The 19,788-nt window shown below is 36.0% G+C and overlaps 1 protein-coding gene across 1 annotated transcript in view; it reads right to left on the reverse strand.

The window, feature by feature from the left end:
* Window positions 1-19,788, reverse strand: part of TMEM67 (transmembrane protein 67) — a 54,622-nt gene that overhangs the window by 29,968 nt on the left and 4,866 nt on the right. Inside the window, exons 4-12 of the mRNA XM_047088997.1 lie at window positions 13,652-13,751; window positions 11,892-11,961; window positions 11,722-11,796; window positions 6,290-6,352; window positions 4,732-4,883; window positions 4,503-4,611; window positions 3,214-3,300; window positions 2,650-2,715; window positions 373-529 (exon numbers count right to left, since the gene is read on the reverse strand). Coding sequence (XP_046944953.1) covers window positions 373-529; window positions 2,650-2,715; window positions 3,214-3,300; window positions 4,503-4,611; window positions 4,732-4,883; window positions 6,290-6,352; window positions 11,722-11,796; window positions 11,892-11,961; window positions 13,652-13,751 — 879 coding nt within the window. The remainder of the gene's footprint in view (window positions 1-372; window positions 530-2,649; window positions 2,716-3,213; window positions 3,301-4,502; window positions 4,612-4,731; window positions 4,884-6,289; window positions 6,353-11,721; window positions 11,797-11,891; window positions 11,962-13,651; window positions 13,752-19,788) is intronic.

Consider the following 19,788-nt stretch of genomic DNA (forward strand, 5'->3'; position numbering starts at 1 on the left):
TTGGAAGGATTTTCCCTGCAAATTACCTGAATAAGAATTTTATAATATGAGGACAAAATAAATGAACTTGTCTGAAAAGCAGCTTGAGAACAGCTTGAAGAAGCCCCAATTTACAGTTCTACTACTTTTTCTCAATTTACATGTTAGCAATAATATTTAATTTCTTAACAGTGAGCCTCATATGTTTGGCAGAAATTTCTAAATATTATCAGCAGTCTTATTGTTTTACTTCTTGGCAGACTATCTAAAACCATATAATAAGAGAAAACCCATGACCTTTTTTATAACCCATAGTTTATTAAATTATCATGAAGGTTGACTTATTTATTGGTTTTCAGCTCAGAGAGAGAATGGTATATATGGATATCTTACCTCGGTTTACAAATATTTTATTGTGCTGAAGATTTAGGTTTAACACAGGCACAGCCCAAACATACTGGTGTTGATTTTCATCAGTATATTCAAGGTACACATCATAAAATATAGGAGAGGGAAAGTCGGTTAAGATCTTGGAAATAGGAATCTCACACTGGAAAATAAAAAATAAAAGCAGTGAAAATTAGAAAGCATATTTAATCTTTCAAAGTGTTTTTTGGGGGCGCCTGGGTGGCTCAGTCGGTTGAGTGTCCGACTTCGGCTCAGGTCATGGTCTCACGGTTCATGGGTTTGAGCCCCGCGTCAAGCTCCGTGCTGACAGCTCAGAGCCTGGAGGCTGCTTCGTATTCTGTGTCTCCCTCTCTCTGCCCCTCACTACTCATACTCTTTCAAAAATAAAAATAAACGTAAAAGTGTTTTTTAAGCTTTTAAAATATCTTTAAACTATCTTTTTAATATGCATTCCCATGAACCTTCCAAAACATGAATACTTCAATATGATTCTTTTTAAGGATCAAAAGAACTAAAAGTAAAGAACTGCTTGGTTCTTATTCTACAACACAGCTGGAGAAGGTATGCCTTTGTTCTCAACAGTAAGTGTACATCAGTGAAAAAGTTTAAAAACTACTGTCCTATAGAATGAGGTCTTAATTCTTTCTCCTGACGTACAGTGTAGTCTAAGATTTGGCTTCCCTTAACAGAACCAGGCTTATCTCCCACTGCTCCCTACCAGTCTATGGTCCATTCATACCAACCTAATGCAGTTCCTAAATATGCTATGCTATTCTATGTCTCTCTGACATCACAAATGTTGCTGCCTGATATTCCCTTCCCCACTGTGTTTCCTGGCAAACTCATATTCATTCTACAAGACTAAATATCACTCATTCTGAGAAGCCTTCCAGTACCTCCCCAGGAACTGCTGATGACTCCTCTTTTGTGTCAATATGGTACTTTGTACACACCGCATTCTACATTCTTTGCGATTCTTTGTCTATATAGTATTTTCTCTATTAGGCTGTGAGCTACTTCAGAGGCAGCCCGGTTCAATGGAAAAAACATGGTTTTTAAGTTTAACAGAACACCAGTTCCACAATTTACCTGCTACAAGACCTTAAGTCAATTACTTAATCTCACTGAGCACCATTTCCTCATCTATGAATGATATGTATAATAATGATACGTATCTCACATAGTTATTTCATGGATCAAATGAGATGACAATGACAAAATGCTGAGCATCCCGCAGCAGGCATTTAACTAGTGTTGATTCTCCTGGTTCATAGTAGACACATAATAACATTCCTTTTTTTTTTTGATAACATAAGTCATTTATAATAAAAGTAAATTCACGTTCATGATAGAGGTTTGAAAACCATTACTATTTTGTTTATTTTTGAGAGAGAGAGAGACAGACAGACAGAGCATGAGCAGGGGAAGAACAGAGACAGAGGGAGACACAGAATCCAAAGCAGGCTCCAGGCTCTGAGCTGTCAGCACAGAGCCTGACGCGGGGCTTGAACTCACGAACCGTGAGATCATGGCCTGAGTCAGTCAGATGCTTAATCGACTGAGCCACCCAGGTGCCCCTGAGGTTTGGAAAATAATAAAATAAATAAATAAATAAATCACCTGCAATCCCACCATCCAGAGGTAACCACTATTAAAAATGTTTATTGTCTTCCAATCTGTTTTCTATGATAGTTTTCATTGTAGTTTTAACAAAAGTGGAATCACAGTTTTGTTCTATGGTGTACGTATATGCATTTTATCAAGAAGTATTTCTGTAGACAAGTGAATGTCTGTCTTTCAGAAGTTTAATGGCTCGTAACATTCCTTTATACCATACTGTAAATACTGTAATTTCAAAATGGGTTACCAAAGGAAGGAACTGTCAGGGAGGGTAGAAGGAGAAAAGTATGGAAGGAAAGAAAGAGGCATTTTGATTTATTAACTGGGGGGTAGAGAGAGGAGGGAGTAACATTTTTATTAGTCACTAAAAATAATATTTTCACTTTATTTTAAAATGCTCAGAAGAAAATATCATTTTATATGCCTAAAAGTAAATAAATAATAATTATGAAAATCTAATATTATATGATTTTAAATGCTATAGATGACAAGGTAAGACTTTCCACACCCAAATAATAAAAAACTATATCAGTCAGTGAAATTATTCACTACTATTAAAAACATTTTGAAAATTCAAAGATCATCCCAATATTGCTGATGTGAAATGAAGTTAAAATATAGACTAGTATAGTCCAAACTTACGTTTTGGTGATAGGTTGTTCCAAAAGAATAAGCAGCATTCAGTCTTGTCTCTGTGTCTGGACAAAGCTAGAGCAAAACAATACAAATGGTAAATGTCTCAGAATAATGTTTTATTTGCTTATAGTCAAGAATTCTTTTTTTTTTTTTTTTTTTTCAACGTTTATCTATTTTTGGGACAGAGAGAGACAGAGCATGAACGGGGGAGGGGCAGAGAGAGAGGGAGACACAGAATGGGAAACAGGCTCCAGGCTCTGAGCCATCAGCCCAGAGCCCGACGCGGGGCTCGAACTCACGGACTGCGAGATCGTGACCTGGCTGAAGTCGGACGCTTAACCGACTGCGCCACCCAGGCGCCCCTATAGTCAAGAATTCTTAAACCCCTATACAACATGTTTTATGTAATACTACTTAAAGTAGTTTTAAGAAATTCCCATTTAAAACACAATAAAAAAATCAACGTAGCCATGCAAGTTAATCTAGTAAACATCTAGTCTTTTCCTTATCTTTGCTGAGGCAAAAATAAGGCACATTAGGTAGGAATTCTTTAGCTAGAAGTATGCTCACCTGTAAAACACCTCCTTCTAATGTCTGCCACTTGAGAAAATTTCCTCTTACATCATAGGAAGCAGCAATAAACTTCAGTTTTCTATTCTGATTAAATAAAAACAAGAATAAAATGTTACATACTCTAGAAGCAATGCAGTATTCTATTAAGAAACGTTCATTATTGACTGATCCTTTCTTTTTCTAGAGATCAAATATCAAATTCAACTGTCTTTACTTTGAAGCAAAATTAACCTAAGTATCTTTATAATTATTTTTTTTTTAATTTTGTTTTTCAACGTTTATTTATTTTTGGGACAGAGAGAGACAGAGCATGAACGGGGCAGGGGCAGAGAGAGAGGGAGACACAGAATCAGAAACAGGCTCCGAGCCATCAGCCCAGAGCCTGACGCGGGGCTCGAACTCACGGAGTGCGAGATCGTGACCTGGCTGAAGTCGGACGCTTAACCGACTGCGCCACCCAGGCGCCCCAGTATCTTTATAATTAAACACACCTAAAATAAATGAACTGGTTTTTTTTGCATTAAAACTATTATCCCAGAATTGAGAGGCAATGCCAGTGACAAGTAACTTCCTTCAAAACTGTTAAGTATGTGTGTGTGTGTGTGTAGAAGAGTGGGGGGGGGGTGAGCAGGGACAAGAATAATCGATTCCATCATTCTAGAAGGTTAAAAAGCTGAAGGTAAAAATTTTGACCTTAGCACAAAACTTTATGCTAAGGAAATGGCATAGATTCCAGTCAGTCTTTGGAAGCAGTTCTTAAAAATGTAGAGACAGAGAAGGACAGTTTGTTTGGCATTTGGTGATGAAAACTACTTTCCCAGTCCTACACGTACTACTTACTGCCACAACCACATAATCCAGAGGTATCCATACACTCAGTAAGGCTGCTAAACTCTATATTGTTTAATTTCTATGAACAGCTGATATTTTGGTTTAGTTTAGTAATTAAATTTTTAAATTTTTTTTTTCAACGTTTTTTTATTTATTTTTGGGACAGAGAGAGACAGAGCATGAACGGGGGAGGGGTAGAGAGAGAGGGAGACACAGAATCAGAAACAGGCTCCAGGCTCCGAGCCATCAGCCCAGAGCCTGACGCGGGGCTCGAACTCACGGACCGCGAGATTGTGACCTGGCTGAAGTCGGACGCTTAACTGACTGCGCCACCCAGGCGCCCCAGTAATTAAATTTTTAGAAAAAAACCTAAGGAAGCAAGAATTATGACTAATTATAAATTTTAAATTATAAATCAAAATACAGTTGTTCTCTAATAATCTAATAACTTATACCTGGTTTTCCCCTTTAAAACTGAAATTTGTAGGAAGAGGTATGGTACTGAGTACTTGAGGTGCTAATCCTAGCTGGTCTCCATAGAAGAGCCATGGAAGATTCCGTCTCCTACAAATAATTACAATTGTTTTAGTAACACGGTACCAATATATCTTATTACTAATATTTGTGAAAGTAACTGCATTGAATTTGGTCAAAATGACAGTTCATCAATCAGGGTATCTTTACCAAAATGAAATAGAATGAACAGTGCGCAGTCCAGTATTTTCAAAGATAAACTGAAACAGTCGGCATGCATCAAAAGTGACAGAGTCATAAGAATTCATGTTCATCACACACATATTTCCGAGAGCTTGGCAAGATGTTAGATTGGCATACACCTACGAGAGAACCATGTAAAGGTAACCAGGCAAAGAAATGTAACATGGACTTTAATACTTTAAGCAAAAGCTGATATAACAATTATGTTTGTACCTAGTCTATAAATTCTTTTTGGCGGTATTCTTTTGCTCTTTAATATCTTTCCTCTATTTTAAGTAGAAAAGAACTTTCCACTTGAATAATGTGTACATTTTAATTGTAAATTACAGGTGAACATATAAAGATGAGCAGTTGAAAAAAGAACTAAAAACATAGCAGGACATTTAAAAAATTATTAGGTAAAATAATTATATTTGAAAGAATACTATTTGTTGAGTTTGCCACTCAAACTTCTCAGTTTCCCTTTCAGGAAGAGGCAGCTCTATTTTTTACAGTTGATTCAAGTCAAACATTTCAGTGATCTTCTTTCTCTCCCTTCCCATACCCATACCCAGCTCATCAGTAAATCCTATTGCCTCAATCTTCACAGTGTATCTAGAAGCTGAACTTCTCTCAGGCCCAGGCTACCACTCTTGTTCATGGGTCCGCCATCTCCCACTTGGGTTACTGTAATACTCTCCCGACTGGTCTCCCTGCTTCTGTCTTGCTTCAGCAAAATCTATTCTCCATGCTAGTGATCCTTTCAAAATCTGAAGTTCAGTCACTATCTTCCTTTGCATAAAATTCTTCTAATCCCCCTTGCAATAAACTCTAGGTCCTCACTGTAGCCACTCCCTTCATCTCCAAATTCACCTCTCCACTTGCCCTTACTTACTTACCCTGCTCTAGCCACTCTAGCTTCCTTCCTGTTTCTTAAACATGAACACATCAGAGAACTGTTTTGGAATCTCTGTACTTGCTGTGGTCTCTACTTAGAACACTCTTTCCCTGGATATTTACACTCTCACTTCCTTCAGGACTTTGTTCAAATATCACTCACAGAGATATGTATCCCAACCACCCTGTATAAAATAGTACCCCTTCCACTGTCTATGCTCTTTATCCTGGTTTATTTGTCTTATAGCACTTAGCACCACCTGCATTTACTTAGAATATAATTCCATGAGGGTTTTTTTTCCTGTCTTTTTCTGAAATACATAACCTGATTTGAGAACAGGGCCTGGCACACAGTAGGTCAATAATTAATATTTAAGAAATGACAGTATGAATCACTTTCCTCTAACACTCCATTCTAGCTGAACAAGCTTGAAGACATTCAATTTGTGTATAATGAAATGTGAAATGAAAAACATTTTCTTTGTGTATTTTCTTTCCACTAGAAATGGCTTATTTTTCTTATAGAATATGACCAAGGAGATATATCTAGAAGATATATCTTAGAAGATTTTTATTATCTGGGGAAAAAATGGTGGTGGGACAATTCTGTAAAATGAAATAAAATTATTTAAAAACAACTTAAACTTACCCAACAAGCAGCTGCTGATGACTGCAAATACTTTGCAAACCATTCTGAAGTGAAAGACATGCCCTGCTCACAAAAAGATACGTTTTAGTTTTAAGTTCAAATGAAGATTCCTTATGTACACTGCTAAGAAAATATTAACATGAATATTTTCCAATGGGAGATGACTACTAGCACTTTCTCAATGTTATTAGAAAATAGTTTTAATGAGGATATAAGAGTTAATTATAACCAAACTCAGTTATCACAAAGAGGGACTGCATTACAAAATCATGTCACTTAGGCAAAAGATAAAAGGAAACAGTGTGTCTATAATCCAAAAAAACTATTACACTCATTTTACTAATACAAGAAACAAAGAACAAAATGGCAAAAAAAAATAAAAGAAAAACTAGGTATTGATTTAGCATTTCACTGCCAACACATGCTGATTTAGGATTATTATACTGTATTAAATTTGCAAGTATTAAAAAAGAAACATTTATGAATGATTTCTAAGCAACAGGAAATTGGGGATATACAGAGTAACTGACATATAAAATCTCTAGAGTGGCGATTCTCAAATAATGATGGGCATCAGAGTCACCTGTGGAATTTCCAAAGAACAGAAAATGCCTGACTGCATTCCAAATCAATCTCCAGGAGACCAAGGCACACATGTGCTCTGAAAGCTGCAGATACAAATCTCTGGCTAAGAACCACTGCTTTAGAGCTTATCTGCACATCTTGCTAAAAAATGACACACTAAGAAACACCATTCAGAGGCATGGACAGAGAGGAGATAAAACCAAATTATATGGAACATGGCATCATAGCTATCAAAAAAATCTGAAGTAAAATTCTAAGTTACTATTTTCATCTCGTCAAGTAGCAATTCTCCCTTTTAAAAATTCTCCCTTTTAAAGAAAAACATCACCTCTGCATACAGGATTGAAGAACACATTAAAAATAAAAAACAACTAGTAAAAATGGAAAGCAAAGACAACAGTGTTTGGAAATTCATGTAAAATAAACCCACAGACAATTCCAGTGACAATGTTAAAGCTACATGATCCTTTCATAAAATACTATCCACACATTTTAACCCAGGAATTTAGAAACACTTGGGACATTTATCATAAGGAAATAATCTCTCTAAAAGGAAAAACATATCTGTGCATAAAATGATTGATAGCAATATTATTAATAACAGAAAACCTAAATATTCAAAGGGGAGTGTTAGGTAATGAGAGTGTTAGGTAACTATTAAAAATTATATTGGTTGAGCCTGGAACATGGTATAGAGAAACCAAGAAGGTGCAAAAAGACTGATGGAGACACGCCAAAATAACATAGGAACTGTCTTAAAGTGAAGCCCGAAGACAATTTGAACTTTGGAAAAAAAAAAAAAAACAGTAAAAAATTATAGCACATTGAATAAAGATTTCATGAGTTCAAAGTGAAAGAAAAAGTATAGAGAGAAAGGAAAGCACTCTTTACAGAAGACTGCTAGCTACTAAATGTAAAGGAAATAATAGAATTGTGAAATTATCTTGAAATGACCGATTTAAAACTTGATTCAGGCAAGGTTGGTTCATCAGTGGCCACTAAAATGGATATTTACAAAGTCGCAAACTAAAATCTCACACTGACTTATTAATCACAGTACCTTTACAATGAAGAGAAGTGGCAGATCCCACCGTGACCAGATAATCAAATTTAGCATCACCAGGAACTAGACAACCTAACATGTGCTCTTTGTTATGATGCAATGGATATACACAATACCTACATCATATTCTTGTGAAAAGATGTTTCACTGAATCTAATCATGAGAAAACAATCAGAAAAATCCAGATTGTGGGACACTCCACAAGAGACCTGGCCTGGATTCTGCATTTCAATTCTATAAAAGTCAAAAAAGCAAAAAAACCGCAAACCCACAAAAGCAAAATTCAGCAGGGTCTAGATTAAAGAAAACTAAAAGACTAATTACATTGTGGGATCCTTAAATGAATCCTTGGATTCTTGCCTCCTCTCTCCCTGCACCCACAAAAAGGGAGGCATAAAGGACATTATTGGAACACAGGGTAAATTTAGATATGAACAGTATATCAGATAATTTTATTATCTTAGTTTCTTTGCTGTGAAGCCAGGAAAATCCCCTTGTTCTTAGGGGCTATATAATATGATATTTAGGAGTGAAGTGTCACAAGTCTACAACTTATTTTCAAGTGACTCTGAAAAAAAATGTGTGTGCACATTTTTACATACATACAGAATTATAAAGCAAATGCAGCAAAACATTAATAATTGGTTAACCTAAGTGAAAGATATATGTATAGTCCTGGTCTTGTATTTTTTTTTAAGTTTATTTATTTTGAGAGAGAGTGCACAAGTGAGCAGGGAAGGGCAGAGAGAGGAAGACAGAGAATCCCAATCAGGCTCCATGCTGTCAGCACAGAGCCCAGTGTGGGGTTCGAACCCACGAACTGTGAGAACATGACCTGAGCTGAAATCAAGAGTTGGATGCTCAAAACTGACTGGGCCACCCAGGCACATTCCTGGACTTATATTTTTAACTTTTCTGTAATTTTGAAATTTTCAAAAAAAAGTTGAGAAAAACACAAAGCCAAGATGCTAGATCACTATTACTATCTTTGGGGACAGACAATGGGAACACACTGACCCGTATATATGGAAACTCTTTACTGATTGGCAGGTACATTCCTAGAGTAGGATTAAATGCTCTCATAAAATTATACAAAATTAATTATGTTCCAATTCTGTATTACCCAAGAGAACACCTGATTTGTAATGTTCTAAGCACACTTTTCCAATTAGGAAGCGTGTACATTATCAAGTCAATGTAAGTATTTTAATCTAGCTGGCAATTAATATATATAAACTAATAAACATGCATTTTGCTTTGTCCACCATCTAGTCTCTTGTGGGTTTAATTATTTTGTACTGGTCCCCTAGGTCCTGACTGACTACAAGTGCACTGCTAAAACTGAGTTCTTATGTCAGCCAGGCTGAGGACTGGGCCAAAACAGTCATATAATCTTAACTATATTTGTTTACATGCCTCATAACTTAAGCTACACAGAACCTGTCTCAACATTAGTTATAAAATGACTTAAAAATCAAGGTTTCCAAACTTGTCCTTAGGAAAGTATCAGTGTTCAAGATTGACAATGTTTAAATGAAATGTATTAACTGAATCAAATTAACTTTAAGAATGGAATTGATTTTCCCTGTCCATCTTTTCTTAACAGAGTCTGCAACAGATCTATTGCAAAGTGGTGTGAAGAAGGATGCGGAGATGGTATGGAAGAGAGCAGTATGGTTGGAAGACTATTACACTGAGCAAATGAGTAAACTGAAGATGAGACCCAGATTTCTCACTACTGGAGACGGTACTTAAAATCTGTCAAAAGGAGAGTTAGAAGGAATGCTGAGGTACTGCTTTGGAATTGAAAGTATCAGTGGGAACTCATTTACTTCAATATATATACAAAATAAATAGTTACAGATGTGTGTATGTATATAGGTATCTGCCTCCTAAAAGGGCATGCTCCATGCGGTAATCTTGGTTTCTAATTATTATCTTCCAGAAATTCTAAAGAAATGGCTGATCCCAGGGCTGAGGTAGGAAAAGTACAAGATAAGCCTGGAAATCTTTTGTTCCAGAAAGGAAGGAAATGCTCAAAGAATGATGGAGATATATCAAAAAGACACAGGAAACAAACTGAAGAAGCTTCTACTAGCTAAATCTAGGACAATTTGAGGATCAAAACAAATAATGCACGTACTGGATTATAACCAACTGAATAAAACAGGAACCCACTAATCTATACCTACGTTAATAAACAAATATATAAATGAGAAGAAGGAAAAATTCTTTCTTATAGTAGAATGTCAATTAATAAATGAAGAAGGAATGATGGAAATATTTAGCAACCATACTAGTAGTGGTTGATAAAGGCAAACATCACTAACCAACACTAAAACTTATTGTTGTTTAACTTACTGTTAGGGTTGGTGAAGACGAAGTGCAATCTTGGAAATTCTCTTTACAAAATACTAACTATTATAAAGGGAAAAATGGTACCCTTATAGTAGACATGGTGACTTTATGGCATGTGATCAAAGTTAAAATCACCAGTAGTGGGACAAATGGACACTGTGTGCCCTCTGTTATAATACATTGACATCTTTTTTGTGGTTTCCTGCCAAGCATGTCCTGATTATGAGGAAAAACTGGATGGATCCAGGTTGAGGGTCATCCTATAGACTGTAAAGCCTGTAACCTTCAAAGCTGTTGAGTTCATGAAAGACAGCGAAAGACTAAGGACCTATTTCAGATCAGAGGAGACTAAAAGAGGCATGACTTCTAAATGACTGGAGATCTGACACCAAAGAGAAAAAAGAGGCGTTGTTGGTACTTTTGGCAAAATTATTTTAAAAAGGCAAAAAGAAAACAAATGGAAAAATGAAAATTAAAGGCCTGCAAGTTTGACAATAGTATACAGAAGGTCACTATAACCTGAGACTGGGAACACTCCAGAAGACACACCTCTTATTCCAAATGAGGCAATTTGGGGTGATCTCAGAGCTCCGTATTTGTACCCCAATATTAGCATTTATTTTGTTGGTTTGCAAATGCATGGTACTTGCCTATCACTCCCACAAGACCGTATTGGAGAACAGGGATTTTTGCTTTATTCCTTAGGAGCCCAGATTCCACCTTCATCATGGCTGTCCTCCTGTCCCTTAATGACTCTCATTCATCTAAGGATAATTTGAGCAACCGGGTCCTCGCCTGCCTGCCACAAGCTCTGCTGCCATACTGGGTATTTTATTTTCAGTGCTCATTAACTAACTCCTAGTTAGTCAACGAACTCCTATTCTCTATTTGTGATCTCTTCACTTCCAATTCATCTACTTCCCATTTTACACAGCAGACCTTGTCAGACCAGAATCTGTTACAAAGGCTCTAACCTGAGGCATTCATGCTCTCATCCACAGAACAAGGAACCTGGCCAGATATGAATAACCCTTGTTTCTCCAGTGGTTAGCATGTATAGACACTGTGAGGTAATTATTATTATTATGTCCAATGTACAGACAGTAAAACTGAAGTTTAGAAATATCAAGTAAGTCCAAGGATATAAAACTAATGACTGGCAACCTAGGGTTCAAGTCTAGAGTCTCTGGTGCTCTTAACAAATAATGCTTCATTCCTTACAGGATCTATATAGGACCTTTCCAGCTTAAACATTCGGAGAGTCACTGAAAAAGTTTGAGCTAAGGTAGAGAAGAGAGTAACTGTTTCTTAATTTATTTGTGTTTTGAAGTGACTTACACAGAAATATTTCTCAGTTTAGCCCCAGACTGATGACCAAAGGAAGTAATGCAACAAGAATGGAACAAAAAAACTGAAACATACTCACAAGTTCTCCATAACGGGCAGATGAAATTACACGTGAAGGAAAATTCACTGTGCTGCTGAAACATAATCCCCCTGTCTTCATAAATAAATAAAAATTAAAAAAAAACCCAGTTTATGGAAAGGTATAACTTAATTTTAAAATATACACTTCATTAATGTGCTTAGCCTTACTAAAATGTTCGGTTCCGAACACACACAGGACCTGTTGGTATTGACGAATGTTGGCTCACATCGAACACATCTGTCAATATAACAAAAACATTTAAAAATGTTAATGAATTATGCTAGATCTAATTTCATTAAAATCTGTCTTCTTAAATGCTGGATTAGAATAGATTCATTCAACTAAGTAATTACTTATGATAAACTAAACAAATTAAAAAAATTAACACTGATTTGATTATTTTTATACCTCCTTGTATTACAAAGCAAGGTATAAATAAATAATATTAGCCAATAATAGGAGAATATTCTTTTGAAACTACATGGCGTGTACAGAATAAACAATACTGAATAAAAAAGATGGTTAAGTCACTCAATTAAGAGCCTAACAAACTCACATAAGTAAAACCCAATCTGTTTTCATAGGTAGTTATATCAAATCTACATTCCTTATTTTGCCTCTCACAAAGCAAAAAGGAAACATATACTGAAAAAATGTGTGTCGATCCCCTGATCAAAGCTGTGACAAACACTTTTAAAGTCTATTTATTATCTTTATTTATTTTAGAAAAATACTTTGTATTTTTCATTAATGTATGATATCCAGGGAGGGAGAGCATCCACCGGACTAGCGGGGACAGTGATGGGTCTGTAGTATTCATTACTCGTAAGATAGAGCAGGTAGGAGGCACTGGGGCATGGCATAGAAGTGGGCTTAAGGCGGTACTGGAGGGGAAGACCTGGGGATCAGCCCAATAGTCAATATTTGGATACTACAATCCATATCAGCATAAGGGAAGAGGTGATCCAATACTAAGTACCCCCAGGAGAAGCTACTCAAGTATTTTCTCTTAAACTTGGGAAAAGTCATCATGTAGCTCTCTATAAAAATGTGAAGAATTTGAAATAGGGATACTGTGTTTGAGTTAGAGAGACAGGGCTGTGTGTTTACGTGGTGCACACATATGCACGCATAAAGGGGAAACAGGAAGTGATAAAGAACAGGGCTATTAATCAGGGTTTCTGGGTCACTATAATTACCATTTATCTATTCACATGCTTTTTTATGTAATATTATTTAAAATTTTTTTTTAATGTTTATTTATTTTTGAGAGAGACAGAAACAGAATGTGAATGGGTTAGGGGCAGAGAGAGAGGGAAACACAAAATCCAAAGCAGGTTCCAGGCTCCGAGCTGTCAGCACAGAGCCTGACGCAGGGTTCAAACCCACGAACCGTGAGATTATGACCTGAGCTGAAGTCGGATGTTCAACCGACTGAGCCACCCAGGTGCCCTTATGTAACATTATTTTAAAGCACAGTTCCTGGCACACAGTAAGGATGCTGCAAATAGAAGTTAATATTTATATACTATATATATTATAGAAATGTACAAATTTCATAATAACAAACAAAAAAAGCACCTTTTACTGAGCACTTACTCTGAAGCACTATGCTAAGAATTCACATACTGATTTCTGAGCTGTGATAACAGCCTAGGAAGTAGGTGGTATATATCCATTCTAAGGACAAAAAGACTGACTTACTGAGCTAGCCAAGGTCAAACAACTGATAAGAGACTGAGCCAAGCTTTGAACCCTAATCAGTCTCATTCTCTGATCTTCAGCTTCTTTATATGTTAATATCTACTTTTATCTTCTTTGGGCTATTATGAGGAACAAGTGATATCATAGGAAGTATTTTTAAAAGGTATAGATTCCATATAAATGTACGATGATATTTAAAGTCAGCACCCAGCACACCACTTACCTGTTTCCTAAAGCATTTGCTACTGTAAAAGAGTTTTCATTTTCGTCACAGAGCTTACAAGTTGCTTGAGACAACAATGTTCCGTTAACATCTTTTTCCACTAAACAATTTAGAAACAAAATTAAGATGTAACTCAAAGTCAACATATAACCTTCTATAAACTTAGTACAGTCCCCTTGTAATTATTATAAATAACCAGGTATATTTAAGATACCTGATTTGTATAAGAGGAATGTCAAATACCACCATAACAAAGTGTAGAAAAGTGAAGCCTTCCTCATTCCCACATAAAAAAATTACAAAAATTAACCTTCCAAATCATAATAATAAATTATTATTTTTTTCTTTATTTTTATTTTTTTGTTACTTCTTACCTGTACGTTCCTGCTACAGCAGGTATGCAGAAACAAGTAATTTCATAGACAGTTGACATGTTTCTACAACTTAAGAGGGTTTTTTGTAGCACCTATTAAAATGTCAAATTCACATATCCTACAACACTACAATTTCATTTTTAGATACCTAACCTGCAGAAACACTTGTACATGTGTATAAGGATATTTACTGAGGCAGTTACTTGTTAGAAAACAACCTACATATTTAAAATAGCAAGATGATGGTATATTCATCCTACGAAATACTATGGAGTGGACTAAAAAGAATTACGTAATCTAACAGATCATACTGGTAACTGAAAAAAGTTTGCTCTAGAACAATATTTTTGGTATGAAACATTTATATAATGTGGCTGTAATGTTTATTTTAAAACAGAAAAAAAAAGGTTCTAGAAGGAAACACACACGCAAACATGTATGTGCACGCACATCAAAATGTTAACAATTACTTTTGGGGCTAAGGGAATTAACAGAGAACCAGCACTGAGAAAAATGGTCAAAGGGCATTACTCCTAATCATAATGTTATCAATAATGCTTTGTCCATAATGTTTTAAGTTTTTGCAAGATAGTAAAAATGAGTTTAACCAAAGTAAAGGTGAATGACTTGTTTCTCCTACAGTCATCCCTATCCCCGTCTCAGTAAATGGCAATGCCACTCGACCATTTACTCAGGCCCTAGTCCTTAGAGTTTCCTCATTTCTTTTCATACTGTATATTAAAAACAATAAAATTAAAGTTAACAAAATAAATCTGCAAATCTTGTTAGCTCCTCCTTTAAAATATATCCAGAAACTGAATTATTCTCTCTACCTCCGCAACTCTACCCCAGGCCAAGGGACATCAATCTATCACCTGGACTTTTATGACAGCTTCCTAATTGGAGTCCTGGTTCTATTCTCTAGGCAGAAGCTAGAGCAAGACTTTTCAAAACTAAGTGTGATGATTTCACTCCCCTGACAACTTTCTAATGGCCTTCCATCTCACTTGGGGTAATTTCTAAGGTCACTATTACAGCCAAAAGGCCTTACATGATCTGCACACAATCACCCCAACTTTCCAGACCCATCTACTTCTGCTTTCCTCCTCATTTACTTTACCCACATTAGCATATTTGCTGCTCCTTGAAAATGCCAAATATTCTCCCATCTCAGGATCTTTGTACTTGCTATTCCCTCTGTCTAGAACGAGTCCCCTAGTCATCTACATGGCTCTGTCCCGCACTTCCTTCAAATCTTTGCTCAGATGTCACTTTTCCAAAGAGATCTTCCATGATCATCCACGTAAAATAACACTTGGCGCTCTCTCTCGCTCGCTCTCTCTCTCTGTCCCCCTCCCTCCCTTGTCTTCACAGCACTTACCATGCCCTGGCATATACTATTAATTTGCTTAGAACGTAAGTTGGATTCACCACTGTCTGCCAGCACCTGGCAGGTAGTGCTCAATAAACTCTTTTTTGAATTTGGGAAATTTTAATTTGGAAGGTTTCACATAAAAATTGTGTATTTTTAGCACTTTTTTAAAAATAGGAAAATCTGATTTCATGGGACCCATGTTCCTACATGATGATAACCATTTTCTGGTACTGAACAGGGTACTGCTCAGTAACAGGTACTGCTTTTTAGCTTCACTGCCGTTCTGTTAAATCAAGTTTTATAATTTTATTTTAAATTTTAATTTTTGTGAACAAATATTTATGATGAAATAAGTATGACAAAATATAAATATTTCCAAGGATGTACAGAAACATATAAATACATAAAGCATTCTTGGAAGAACACAAAAGAAACTTAATAGTGGTTACATTAGAGAACTAAGAATAAGAGTGAGGGTGGAAGGGCAAGGACCCTTGGTTTTTATATTTTTCTATACTATTTACATTTCAAACCATATACATGTATTACTTTAATTTTAAAAAGTAAAAATTTTAAGTTGAAAAATATGGATATATCTTTTTAAGTAGTAAATCTACATGTGCTCTTATGGCACTCTCTCCAAAATACATTGCAAATAGACATTCCAAAATATTTGCAATACATTAAAAACTTGGAAAGATAGAGAAAAAATAATTACTTTAGGTTAATTTCTGGGAAATAAAATAGATGGGGAGTGTAGACTTTTATTTCTCATTCTATAGCCTCAAGAATTTTGATATTTTTAATGATAATTATTTTAAAATTATTTTTAAAAAATTATTTACCTGATTATCTGATCATTTTCTTTTCATGTCAGAAATGGGAAGAGTTGAGAGAAGCGGTGCAATAAGTAAGATGTACCCTCTTTCTGTACTCTTCCATTCCTCTCCAACCCCTTGTGCAAATCCACAGAACATATCAACAGCAAAAGTTCAAGGTGGCTCTAAGGAGCTCATGCCATGGAGAATTTTAAGTACGTAACAGTAGCATCTAAGATAGTGAAATACTGTTTTCACAGCTGTCACTCAACCTTAAGGGGTCTCTAGGTGTCAGAGCCACCATCTGGCCCCCCGGGCATCTAGCCTCCATTCTCAGCAACCTACTAAAACTGCCACTTCTGTACCAGTGATCTCTGTCAAAAGTTGTTTCAGAAATTCAGTCCATAATGACTTCCTCACAGCATGAATCTATGAACCATCATCACCTTCATCCCCACTTAGAAATCCCAAAGATATTTTGATTTTTCCTTTTTCCTCATCCCTATATTCCTTCACTCATCTAGGTCTACTGTCATCCTTTTAATGTTTCTGGCATCTACTCTTTTGGGTATAATTCCCTCTAGCTCTGGTTCAGGTCCAGTAGTCACATGTCTACAGCACCAGAGCAGCCTCTTCACAGCTCTCCCTACTTCTGCTCTTCCACTCCTTAAATGTGAACTTCATGAAAGCAGGGACTTCGTGCCTGTTCACTGTATCCTCTTCACTGCTTTATGCTTCGCGCCCTTGCACAATGGCCAGCGCGTAGTAGGAGCTCAATAAATATTTGTTGAATGAACAAATGCAACAGATTGTTGCCAGATTAATCATCATTCTCCTGTTCAAAGCTTTGAACAAAATGCCTATGCCTACAGAACATCCTACCATTCAAGGCCTTCCACCATCTGTACCAAAGCACCTTTAAACTCAACAAACTGTTATCCTCCCAATTCCTTTATTTTCAATCTAGATGTTTATGTTTATAATGATACTCTTGCTCACACTGCTCCTTCTGCCTAGATGTTCTCTTTCTTTTTACCTTTTGAAATCCCATTAATCCTTTATGGCCCCACGATTACACTGCCTCCTCATGACAACCTTCCTAAACAACCCTGGTTGAAGTGACTTCCTCTTTACAGAGCATTTATTGTTTATAAATGCTCATTTGATGATTTAATATATGTGCCCCTGTGAAAATATTTTGTTGCTATTTTGCTCTGCAAATTACTTTTCCATAGGCATATCCTGCCTTCTAGCTAGATTTTAAATAAATTGATGGCAGAGATTTGTATTTCTTTAAAAAAATAATTTGGGGGAGGGGAGGCTCAGAGGGAGAGAGAGAATCTCAAGCAGGCTCCAGGCTCCCATGAACTGTGGGATCATGACCTGAGTAGAAACCAAGAGTTGGACACTTAACTGAGCCACCCAGGTACCCCTATAAAATTAATTTTTGAATAGATAATATATAAATAGAATAAAAAAGGCACAAAAAATTTTTAAGTGAAAATTAAGTCTCTTCCATCCTTTTCCCCCCAGATACCGAATTCTCCTCCCTGGAAGCAATACTGTTATCAGTTCCTTGTAAATTCTTCCAGAAATAGGCTGTGCATAAACACATATGCATATATAATCTTTTTCAGAAAACATAAATGGTAGTTCACCAAACACAGAAAACAGAACTGATAAATAGCAGGTACCAAAAAAATATTTGTGGATGAATGAATATAAACTTTATATACCTTGTTTTTTTACTTAATGGATCTTGGATTTGTTTCCACAGCAATAAAGAACTGCATTATTTTTCTATATAATAATCTATATTTTTCTGCATTCTATACCATTGTATGGATGTACCAGAGTTTATTTGACTAATCTCCTCTTAACAAACTTTTACATTGCTTACAATATTTTGTCTTAGGATTAATGTTTCAATAAGAAGCCATGCATATACTTCTTCAGAGATATATTTCCCTGCACTGGAATAGGAAATTCCCAGATAAGGGCTAGCTGGGCAATGATCTGCATTTGATAAATACTGTCAAGTTGCTTTCTACAGACACTGCACAAGTTTATAATCCTCCAGTAATATATGAATGACTATTTCCCTGTATCCTTACTTAACCAACTGAGCCACCTGGGCACCCTGAAATTTGTTTTTCTTTAGATTCATATTTAATATTTAGATATTTGACCTGAAATTTATTTTTCCTTAAGCAATAAGTTAGAAACCCGACTTAGTATTTTCCAAGTTTCCCCAACACCATTTACTAATCAGTCTTTTCTCCACTGACATGAAATACTACTTTTATCTCATATCACATTCTGATACAGATTAGATCTATTTTGATTCTCTATTTTAAGTCCCATCCACCAGTATGTGTAACCCATATACCAGCCATTCATGTACATAGTATCTGATGTACATAGTATCTGATGGGGTTATTTTCTCTTTCCTTTTTCATAATTGTCTTGGCTTTTCACATTTTCCAGATAAACTTTGGAATTAGTCTCTAAAACAGACAAACAATATTCTAGTAGAATTTATTAAGGTTCTGTTAAATGTATAGACGGGTATTGTGAGAGCTAACATCTTTTTTTTTTTTTTTTAATGGTTTGTTTGTTTGTTTATTTATTTATTTATTTATTTTTATTGTTTTAAATATTTATTTTTGAGAGACAGAGGGAGAGAGTGTGAGTAGGAGAGGGGTAGAGAGAGAGGAAGACGCAGAATCTGAAGCAGTCTCCAGGCTCTGAGCTCTCAGCAGAGCCCAACATGGGGCTCAAACTCACAAACCGTGAGATCATGACCCAAGCCCAAATCGGACGCTTAACCAACTGAGCCATCCAGGCGCCCCTAATGTTTTGTTTATTTTTGTGAGAGAGAGAGACAGAGAGAGAGAGAGAGGGAGAGAAGGAGAGAGAGAAGGAGTGGGGGACAGGCAGAGAGAAAGGGAGACAGAGAATCCAAAGCAGGCTCCGCATTGTCAGTGCAAAGCACAACGTGGGGCTCAAAACCATGAACCGTGAGATCACAACCTCAGCTGAAATCAAGAGCAGGATGCTCAACCGAGCCACCCAGGGGCCCTCTAATATCTTTATAATATTTAATCTTCCCCTCCAAGAACAATCTTCCCCTCCAATATTTAATCTTCCCCTTCCCGTTTATTAAAGCCAACTTTTGTGTTCTGCAGAAGCATTCTAAGGTTCTTCAATTGATTTATCTTATATATTTCTTCTGAAGTTTATACAGGTGTTTTTTCTTTTTGTTGCTACTGTAGACAAGATCTTTTCTTCCTTCATATATTCTAAAGGATTCTTGTTTAGATAGACAAAGTCTACTAATTTTTGGATATTAATTTTTTACCCCAAAACCTTTATTGTTTATGATAATTTTTAGTAATTCTCTTGGGTTTTCTAAACATATAATTAAATCATTAAAAATTAGTTTTTAATGATTTTTACTTCCTTTTTAATTACTCTACCACCTGTTTCTTTCACTTACCTAAGTGCATCTTTATCTGGTTCCTGACAATAGAAATGCTTATACTTTCTCCCTATTAGGCACCATGTTGA

Source organism: Lynx rufus, unplaced genomic scaffold (assembly GCF_022079265.1).
Source record: "Lynx rufus isolate CCGP_SWC_20201006 ecotype Redwood Valley unplaced genomic scaffold, mLynRuf1.p SCAF_26, whole genome shotgun sequence".
Classification (NCBI taxonomy): Eukaryota; Metazoa; Chordata; class Mammalia; order Carnivora; family Felidae; genus Lynx; species Lynx rufus.